Raw genomic sequence first — 10,519 nt, 5'->3', positions numbered from 1 at the left:
GGCAGTTTCTGAAGCCAGCACGTCAGAGGAGACGCGTCACGGTGACACCTCCCCGGGCTGACTCAGCCGTGACCGTGGCACTTCTTGGTGTCATTCCCTCCACCTCCTGGGCACCCCCACCCCCACCTTGCTCAAAGGCAACTGCTTTTCTAAATGCGAACTCGTTTGCAGGTAACTTATGTTTCGCTGTAACCTGGAAGGTGCAGGAAGGACAATGAACCCCAAGAGGCTCTGGCTGCCTGAGTGTCACCTGCATGTGGCACCGTTTGGTAAGCACGTGCTCCCCACGCCTGCCCTCCGAGGAACCTGCCCTCCGTGCAGACTGGGGCGCACTCAGGATAGTGGGATGTGTAGGTGGAGCCTGGAGGGAACGGCTCATCAACACTCGAAGACTTAGTCACGGGGCGGCGTTTTCCGAAGATTTTGCTTCCGAAAGTCACTGGAATAGCTGCGGAGAAGACCCGTGACCAGATGCTATTTCGCCCTCTGGGGTGAGAATTGTGTGCCAAGTGAGACGTCTGCAGACCCTTCGAGCGACCCTCGAAGCAGTCTTAATTATGCAAGGGGGAAAAAGCCCTTCCTCGGCTGACACACACAAACCTCAAAAGAAACAGACCTCACAAATAAGCTGAAAGCCTCCGCGTGTACTTTGGAGCCAGATGTCTTCAGCCCAAGGCGTAGCAAAGGAAGCGTCCTCTGAACGCGCCCCCTGCAGTCTCCCCGAGAAGGGCCAGGTCACGCGAGGGCCCAGAACATAGAAAGGCTCCTGTGGCCTGGACAAGGGGACCAGATGCGGGGGAGAGGGCAGGCTGTGGAGGTGGCGACCAGCACCCCAAGTCTAAACGGGCCGGCCCGGGACGCTGCTGGGGGAGACTGAGAGGGGTGGGGTAAGGCGTGCGCCCCAACTGCGAGGGTTGGGGTAAGGTGCGCACCCCAGCAGTCAGGCTGGCAGCTGAGGATGTGGGCCAGGGGGGGCCTGACCAAAGGCAGGGTGTCCCCACCACCCCCCGAGACAAGGGAGGGCCCAAGCGCGTGCCCCTCTGCAGGCAAGGCGGAGGGCAGGGACCTAGTCTGCAAAGTGCTCATCGCCTTACCCACACTGCACCCCGGAGGACCCCAGCCAAGCTAAGCAAGGCAGCTTCTGGGTGGAAACCGGGAGGGAGCAACTTGCAAACTGCGTGCTGAAGAAGTTACAGCCTGGAAGGAGAAAGGCTGCAAGCAGCCTTCTGCAACACCACGCCGGCTAGCACCGGTCGCCTCTCAGGTGACCACCATGAGGTGCCCACCCGGCGACGGGGGAGCAGGACCCCGGGGCACCTGTCCTTGGCGGGTCTGCGCGTCGTCAGCAGGGGGCGCCGGAGAGCCGCGCGGGAGCTGGCTCTGCCTCGTGCTGCAGCAGCTTCCAGAAAGAGCCTGGCTGGCTGCTGGCCAGCCCCACTGGCCCTCTGCAGGGCGGCTGCCTAGCGAGCTTCAGAAGCAGTGGCTCGCGTGGCTACACTGGGGGTTCTGCTGGCCAGGCAGCCAGCTGCCGATGCGCTCCCCTGCACCTCCCCTGCAGCTCCCGGCTGGGGCGGGAGCGGAGCGGGCAGGTGCAGGCGGTGTCGGCCGGACAGACGCACACGCGGTGACCTTCTCCACTGTCCCGTGAGCCACAGCCTACTCGCCCAAAGCTGAAAGCCGGCCAGGAAGCGGGAGGGGGGGTCGTGCCACGTGCTCCTTCCTCAGTCTGCGGGGTCACTCCTCACACCTGCTCCTCCTGAATTATTTAGTGTTCTCTTCCCCCGTACTACCAGTTAATAATTACTCAGTGCGTCGATAATCAGTAGCCAACGGTCAATAGTTCACTTTGTTCGCTGGGGGCCGGCCAGTCTGCTCCCGGAGGCCTATGGCGAGGGCCTGCAGGGCTCTGAGGTCTCTGCCCGGGCCGGCCGACCAGACGTGAGGCCGGCGGGCGCTGGCACCTGTTTGCTTGTGAGCGCTCCCGGCTCAGGTGACCGTGCGCTCACGTGGTGTCACTGACAGCGTGGAGGTGGCCGGATTAGCTGGGTCTGGTGGCGCGCGTGGGGGGGGGCAGACGGGCAGGGATAATCAGGTCTGGGGGGTGCTGGGTAGCAGGGAAGGTTTCCTGGATGGGGAGGGGCTGTCCGGACTTAACACCGCCTTGCTCGCTCGGCTGCGTGATCTGGAGAAAGCCCCTTTATTTTCAACTGCCCTCCTCTGACCGGGGTCTGCCAGCCCGGTGGCGACGTGCCGGCCATCTTCCCCAGGACCAGCAGGAACGCCGAAACATGTTGCAGGCTCTCCAGCCCCGTGCAAGTGGATTTGCAAACGCTGCGGTGGGCTCGCCATCTGTTAGTGTCCAAAGTGGGGCTCCGAGAAGCCAGCGGGGCTGGTCCCGTTCCGTGGCACACAACCCCATCCTTAACGTTCACACGAGGCCACGAGATGCTTAAGAAGTGGGGAGACCGCCTCACTGAGCACACGCCAGGTGCTTTCCGCGGAGGGCTCGGCAGAAGAGCCCGGAAGCTCAGCCATCCTCGCTGTTCCCGGGACCCTAAACCTAACCGGCAGTTTCCTTTCCCCTGTTGTATCCAACAGCGTGGCTGAAAGGCAGAAAGGTGCAGTTCATCAGCGGGATGTTTCATGGACTCACGCTGTTCAGAGTGTCCTTCCCGGCCTGGTTTCTCCTCGGGGCTGGCCGAGGTGTCGCGTCCCTCTGGAGGCTGGGAGCAGCATTGTTCGTGCGGCTGCGCTGAGGGACACTTACTTGGGCCGCGTCAGCCCCTGGGACAGCTGGGCGCTGGGCGGATGTGCAAACGCAAACCCCCACTTGGGAAAACAAACTGATCCCTTCCACCCTGGCGGTGTCCACGACGTGAGCCAGAAAACCTGCTTGGGGGTGCTGGAGCCAGCCAGCGCCGGCCACGGGGACAGCAGGCCGGAAGCAGGCCCGTGCCCAGCAGGTCGAGAGAATCCTCAGGCTGTGCGGCTGGCTGCCCTCCCCACGCCCCACCCGCAGCAAGCCAGGCCCTCCCCGGCCTTCTGGACACTACGCTTGGCCCCCACCGCCCCGTGACCGCACCGGACGCCTCTCGCCGGGGCCCCAACTCCACTGCCCTCCGCTCGCAGCCACGGCTTCGCCTCCAGCCCCCCTCCCCACCCCCGAGGCCAGCATCTCCTGGAGGCCAAATCCCAGAGACCATCTCTGCTTTCGCCTGTGTGTCGGAAACACACAGGCAATGTTTCTGGGCAGGGGGACCAGAGAGGAAAGGCATCGGCTGAGATAGGAAGTTCCTGTCGGCAACTGGGCTTTCATCTGCCGCCGCCGGGCAGCCCCGCTCACCCTGGCCTGCCCAGCTGGGCCCACCCAGAGGCACCAGGCACGCACCCTCCGGCTGCACGGGCCTGCACGACTCTGACCCTCTTCTCAGCCGCTTTAGAAAATGAGTGATGGGGAGGATCGAGGCCGGGGAAATGCAGGTGACAGGCGTGACCCCACTGGTGGAGAGGCGCCCCGAGAGGCCACAGGCGACCAGGGAGCAGGAAGAGGGGCGGCGGCATCAGGTGGGTCAGACCCCCGTCGCCAGAACACAGGAATGGCCCCCCGCCTCTGCCACCCCCACCAGACGGCCCTGCAGGTGAGGGTGCTCTGTGCACAGCACCTGCCCCCCAGGGAGGCGGCTACAACCAAGCCTTCCTCTTCATATCAGGTGCCATCACGGGGTGGGAACAGTCACGTGGCCACAGGCTGAATAGTGACCCCCAACTGCTCTGTTCAGCCTAAGCCCAGAGGGTGGTGTCAGGGGGCGCAGCCTGTGCGAGGTGATGATTCATCAGGTGGCGCCCCCACGTGTGGGGTGGGTGCCCCGAGAGACCCCAGGGAGCTCCCTGCCCCTCCGCCCCATGTAGACACTGCAGGACGCATCTCTGACCCAGGAAGCAGGTCCCCACCCACAGGGAGCCCCGGGCTGTCAGCCCCTGTGCTGTACACACCTCCCCCAGGTTGGCACCCAAGAGGCCAGGCAGGTACCCACACACCAAGCTCTCCCCGGCACCGGGTCTCCATACCGCTCCCCTTCACTCAACCCACTCTCGGGACCTCTCTCCAGTGGCAAGTTGTCCAGGGCCCTGACGACGTCTGCCGGCAGTGACACGCGCCTACCTTCACCGCACGGCCACGGTGGCCGACTGCCAGCCCTCCCCTGGAAGGGAGCCACCCGCAGAGGTGGAGAGGCCCCCAGCAGGGAGGGGTGGCTGAGTGGCCGTCCGACACAGGAGACGGAAGCAGGCGTCAGGGGGTCTCTCAGGAAGCCTTTGTCTCTGCCATCAAAGGAGCAGACGCGTCGGGGACCGCCCTTTCCCTTTGCCGCGGCCTTGAACGGAGACCCAGCAGCGCTGGGGGAAAAAGGCAGGCAGGCCAGGCCAGAGCGAGAGGAAGGCAGGCGGGCCAGGCCAGAGCGAGAGGAGGGCAGGCGGGCCAGGCCAGAGCGAGAGGAGGGCAGGCGGGCCAGGCCAGAGCGAGAGGAGGGCAGGCGGGCCAGGCCAGAGCGAGAGGAGGGGGTGCGAGGGCTGGACAGGGACAGCCAGATGGCATCAGTGCAAGGGACGGCTCGTGAGCGGGGTTCTAATCGCACCAAACGCGCTCCTTGTGTCTCTGGCAACAAACGGCCCAGTCATTCCCGCCCTTGCCACCTTCTGTCACAGTGAAAGTGGACACCGGAAGGTCAAGCTCCCCAAGCACGGTGAGGCCACACAACACCAAGCCCCGCTCGGCAGCACCGGCTGCCTCTGAAGGACAGACCTGCCGCATGATCCAGCAATTCCACTCCTCCGCGTCTACCCACTAATAGGGAAGGATACTTATGCACTAGAAACTTCTTGTAGGCATCTTGTCTACTAATAAGAAAGGAACGTTGCACCCCTATGGTAGCCCAGCTCTGAAGACAACCCGAGCGCCCAAGGTCAGGGCAATGGGCGAAGACGTGGGCTGCATTCACCGTGGAATACTACTCAGCTGTAAAAAAGGTGAATTCCTCCCATCTGCTACAACACGGAGGGACTGGGGGGTGATGCTGAGTGAAGTAAATCAGCAGGATAAAGACAAACACCCAGTGAGTTCACAAATATGTGGACTACACAGACACAAAATAAAGGAACAGACAAAAGTAAACCAAAACAAACCCCAGAGGTCCGACTACAGGACTGAGTCTACGCGTGGGGGAAAGAGCAAAGACGGGAGGTGGTGGAAGGTGATGGGGCCTGGGTGGACACGGTGTGACACACATCTGAGGAGGTGTGAACCAGTCCACCTAAATCACGTCACCTCAGTGAGGATTTCTTCATGACTGGAAATAAAATGACTGAATCCTTTGGACACAGTAGTCAAAGCACAGCCATTTCAGAAGGTTTTTGGTGGTGCTCTGGGGTGTCAGAATGACTCGTGATCTGCCTCTCTACCTCTTCCCAGAGGCCTCCCTCAGCACTGTCAAACTATCGCCAGCCACTGTAGGCTGAGCTCGATCCCCAGCCAGGGAGGTGACCCACAGGGCGCAGCAGACCTCTCATGTCTCACCTGCTGCTCCCCTCAGCAGTGGATTTCAGTAGATCTGTCTGTTCTGCTCCCTACTCTGTCTCTGGTGACTCCTCTCAACTCCTGCACTTCTGCATTAAAAAAAATAATTCTTTAAAAAAAAAAGCACCCGTGCCCATTCGGAGGGCAGGCACACAGCAAGCTCCCAGCAAACCCAGGGCAATGCACGCTGACGACGGACCACGTCATTATTTCTTCCTCAGTCCAGGTGGTTTAAAACTCGCACGGCAAAGCTTCAAGGTCAAGGCCATTTTAAAACTGGCTGCAGCCGGACTTCATTCCATTTTCTGGGCTGGAGTCAGTCCTTTTAGGGGCGGCTTGTGATGCAAAATATACATTTGTCTGTTAGGAATGATATGGGAATATTTGGGATTTTTAGCTGTGTTCAGAAAGGCAGGGAGGGTAGCTCTCGCCCATGAAGACTATAAAAAAAAAAAAACAAAAAAAAACTCTGTCCAAGCACTGGAGCCACGAAGCCAGTGTAGGAACAGGGACAGATTCCAAACACACTAAAACACCTAACTGGCAAAGGTCCTCGTCAACCTGTTCTATCAGCAAGGGCACAATTTACGAGACGGGGAGAAAGCTTTTTTTTCTGTAGGAAGTGACCAGACACGGAAGATTCTGACTTGGGAAATAACAAAATCAGAAAACATCAGTAAACTCCAAAGGAAGAGGTCAATACTCATGTCTCTGGACACCACGAGGAGAGCCCACAGAGCACCCGACCCAGGACCGCCACTTCTCCTGAGTGAGGCCGAGCCAATTTCCCAGCGTAACAGCCAAGCTGAAAGAGTCCCGTCACGCCCGTGGCCTGGTTTCTCCAGACCCCGCCACCACGAAGCTCCCTAGTCGTTCTCTGCTGGCTTTGAGGTTCGTTTTCCAGAGCACTGGTGGGCTGGAGCCATAATGCAGCATGGTTCTTGCCAGCTCTGCCTCCCCATGCCGGCCGCCAGCAACCACTGGTCTTTGAACCATCCCCATAGTGTTGCCGTTTCCAGAATGTTCCATAATTAGAACCGCATACTGTACAGCAGAGGCTTCTGCTACTGGCCGCTCCCACTTAGCACCGTGCACTTAAGTTTCCCCATGACTTCATACGACTTTTTTACTTCTATACAAAGACACTAAACACTCAGAATAGACTGCAGAATAAGATTTCATTTTTCCGGGTGTTCTGGAAGCAGCCTTGTGTCCAGTGGTGGCCGACCGGGTCCAGCGGACGCAGCGTGGCGTGTCCACACAGTGGAGTATCGCACAGCCGTGAGACGCTGAACAGCCACTTCAAGAAATGGAAGGAATTTGTGAGGATTGTAACGCGAGGTCGGTCAGGACGGTACCCACTGGGCGTTCACAAAGAGACAATGTGCTCATGGGAGACACTTTAAAACGCTGCACCTCACAATGGAGGGTGACTGGGCTGTGGTGAAAGGTATGGGGAGACACACGTGTTGTAGCTACGTGAACCTGAACCCCGAGACTGGGACGTCCATCGTTGTTACCTCGGTGAATATAACAATCAACAAGGAAAATCATAAGAACTTAAAAATACCCCAAATTATTAAATCCGTAGGGTTCTGCGGTAAGAGCGGAGGGAGGGGAAAACACCCTGCACCTGTGGCCTACACCCCAGTTCTTGTACGCATAAATAAGCATACATCTTTAACAAAAATGAAATAAATGGAAATGTAATCTGATGTCTAACCACACACACAGCAGTTCTCAGGAAGCTTCTAGGGTTAAAACAGGGCAAGCGTTCGGGGCTCTCCCCGGTGGCACAGCAGTTTACGGCGCAGCACTAAGAAGCTAAAGCCACTTCTGCGTGAGTTCGATCCCTGCCCGTCCCGGAGGTGACCACATGGCGCGGCAGACCTCTCCTGACCCGCCCGCTTCTCCCCTCAGCAGTGGACTTGGTCAATCTGCCTGTTCTGCTCCCCGCTCTGTCTCTGGTGAATCTTCTCGCCGCCCCTGCACCTCTGGCCTGTACCCCAGCTCTGTATGAACAAATAAATACATCGTTTTTTAAAAACTGAAAGTGCTCAACGTGATGTTTCCCTAAGTGAACTCAAACATGGATTCAAAGACAAGTCACACGAGCCGGCCCACGATCAGGCATTGTGGCCTCGGGTTCCAGGCCTCCAGGGTAGGATTTACCCCCGGGACCTGTGGCGGTCAGCTTACTCGGAACCGAACCGGGACCTTTGCACAGGGTTTCACGTCAGGAGGGGCCCGACGTGAGCACGTGGAAGCCCTCCAGTGGCCGGAGACCTCCGGAGAGGAAGAAAATGCACCCCCAGAATGGGGAGGACGTGACGGGCAGATGGAGACAGACGGGGGGGCATGTTAAGCCATGGGGCACCAGGCGGGGGGCAAGAAGGGAAGATGGTCCGGGCCTTCGCAGTGCGTGCTGTACCCTGGCTTCCGGCGCCCAGCCTCCGGAACTGGAGACAATGAGCTTCTGTTTTATGCAACCCAGTTTGTGCCACTTTGTTAAACAGCCTAAGAAAATAATGACCCTCCTCCGGCCGGAAGAACAAGGCTACTGGGGTGAGCAGAAACAGCCTGCCCCGGCCACGGAGATGGGGCCGGGCTCTGCCGGGCCGGGGGTGTGCCGCCCCGCTTGATGGAGGAGCCGCTTGAGAACCCCAAACAGGTGGGGGTCTCAGAAGTGAAGTGGGACATGCCAGGGAGCGGGGAGTCCGGGGGAGCGTGGCTGGCAGCTGCGACAAGCCGGCCGTGACTCCGGGCCAGCCTGGAGGCTGGGGGCGCCGGCCCCGCCACGGGGAATAAAGCGGTAAAGTGAAGTGAGCTGTGGACACCACAGGGCGGTCGCCGGAGGGCTGTGCTGAACGAAACAGCCAGTGCCACGAGGCTCCGGGCCAGCCAGCTCCGTCCATGTCACGCCGGAGGGTCCAGCCCCTGGATGTGTGTGCAGTGTGCCACAGCGGGGCAGCCCGGAGCCCACCGAGTGTGAATCAGTGAGCCTCGGGTGTGGGGAGCAGCCCAGAGGCTTCGGGGTCACTGGCCGAGCAAAGCAGGAGCACCCCACGTCCCGCTGTGCTGGCCAGGGACAACACCGTCCCCCAAACCCCCCGCTCCCGCAAAGGCACACCGCCGTGACGGCTGATTCTGAAACGCGGGAAGTGCGTGTCAGCGATGTGCCTGCTCTCTAGAAGGCAGCTGTCAGCTTGCACAAACAGCCCCCATTCCTCTCGAGCGGGGAGCGGGTCACCCTGTGTCCCTAGTGCGCTCCGCTCCGTGCTATCTTCGCCAGCCCCGGTGCTGACAAACAGGTCGGCCAAGTTCAGGGACATTAACTGCAGGGTGTTGCGTAATGGCAGAGCTGCTTCCGCTTTCCGGTGCTGATTCCATCCTGAACAAGCTATCTGAAGGGGGTGGGAGGAGGAAGGAGACAGGAGACACAGCCCTACGCGCCCCATACTGATTGCAGAAGGTTCTGGAAGGCGGGGCCAATACAGACAAGCTCGAGCCCATGACAAGAGAAAGCACAGCCAGCTGGGACCAGCCCCAGAGGGGCCGGCCCCATGAGCCCTTCACGGAGGTGAGACCACACTGAGCTCTCCAAACCCCAGGGGTGCCTCCCAGCCCAACGGGGTGTCCGGGAACCGTGACCGGGGTGGGGGGAGGCCCCTCACCAACCCTCTCGGGACCCAGGTGGGTGACGGGTCGAGGCCGTGTGTTCCAGGCGGCGGGCGCCTTCCCACGCCCCGGGGGCTGCGCCTCGATGTCCCCACCTGGGCCGCGAAACTGACTCAGGAGGCCAGGAGGCTGGCCAGTGACCCCGAAGCCTGTAGGCTGCTCCCCACACCCCGAGGCTCACTGATTCACACTCGGTGGGCTCCGGGCTGCCCCGCTGTGGCACACTGCACACACATCCAGGGGGCTGGACCCTCCAGCTAGGGCTGACCACTAGCTCCGCTCAGGACGTGAGGGAGAACACAGCTGTGAAGCCAGGGCTGCGCGGTCAGCTGGGACAAGGGTGAAGACACGCAACGTGAACAGAGCCGCCATCCCACTGCAAAAGCCCACCGAGGAAACGGCATTCCCGCCTGGCCGACCAGGGCCCGCACCCCAAGGTCCCCCAGGTGAAGGCCACTCCCCAGCGCCATCTCGTAATGGACGCGAAACCCCAAGCAGCAGGGGCCGAGGGCCTGGCCGCGCGCCCACGTACGAGGAGATCTGTGCCGTGCTGAAGCCAAGACAAGCTCGGAATAAAAAGCGGCCAACAGCCGCGACAAACCACAAGGAGAAAGAGATCAAAGGCGATCTCCCGCCGCCGGGTCACCTTGTCCAAACCGGAAGCCGGCGTGTCCCGGTCCAGGTTCCAGGCATGGGGCCATCCTCCCAGCCCGCTGCCTTCACGCCCTCCAGGGCAGCACAGGGCAACGGGGCCCAGAGCGGCAGGCAGGAGCGCCCCGGGCCTCACCGTGCGGTCACAAGCGAGTCTGGGAAAAGGGCAAGTTCTCCGGAAGGCAGGCCCCGACCGCAGAGCACAGGCTTTGGGGCACCACAGACATCACCACCTGCGCTGACTCTCTGGGGAAGGACCCAATGGGACTTGGGAGGGTAAAAGCCACCAGACTTCCAAAAAGTACCCCAAAACGCCCACACTGGGGCTCAGCGGAGATGGCTGACATGCTGCTGACTCTCAAAAAGGTCAGACCGTCGGCCTCCCGGATGGTGCAAGGGGTGATGTCTCAGCGCTACGCAGCTGTGGCCAGCACGAGTTCCATCCCCAGCCAGGGAGGGATCCCCAGGGCGCGGCAGACCTCTCCCGGCTCCCCGCTGCTCCCCTCAGCAGTGTACTTCGTCAGTCGGCCTGTTCTGCTCCCCACTCTGTCTCTGGTGAGTCCTCTCACCACCCCCCCACCTCTGGCCTACACCCCAGTTCTTGTATGCATGAATAAA

General features: G+C 60.7%; 2 protein-coding genes across 2 annotated transcripts in view; one reads left to right on the top strand and one right to left on the bottom strand.

The window, feature by feature from the left end:
* Positions 1-9,720, bottom strand: part of SHROOM2 (shroom family member 2) — a 48,149-nt gene extending 38,429 nt beyond the window's left edge. Inside the window, exons 1-2 of the mRNA XM_012730236.1 lie at positions 9,670-9,720; positions 8,680-8,976 (exon numbers count right to left, since the gene is read on the bottom strand). Of these exons, the coding sequence (XP_012585690.1) occupies positions 8,680-8,976; positions 9,670-9,720 (348 nt within the window). The remainder of the gene's footprint in view (positions 1-8,679; positions 8,977-9,669) is intronic.
* Positions 9,721-9,726: 6 nt separating this feature from the next.
* GPR143 (G protein-coupled receptor 143) overlaps positions 9,727-10,519 on the top strand; it is a 43,140-nt gene continuing 42,347 nt past the window's right edge. Inside the window, 1 exon segment of the mRNA XM_012730235.1 lies at positions 9,727-9,778. Coding sequence (XP_012585689.1) covers positions 9,727-9,778 — 52 coding nt within the window.

The sequence above is a fragment of the Condylura cristata genome, unplaced genomic scaffold (assembly GCF_000260355.1).
Source record: "Condylura cristata isolate star-nosed mole 26May11 unplaced genomic scaffold, ConCri1.0 scaffold00027, whole genome shotgun sequence".
NCBI classification, from domain to species: Eukaryota; Metazoa; Chordata; class Mammalia; order Eulipotyphla; family Talpidae; genus Condylura; species Condylura cristata.
The sequence above is the reverse complement of the archived record's forward strand: the minus strand, read 5'-3'. Positions and strand labels throughout refer to the sequence as shown.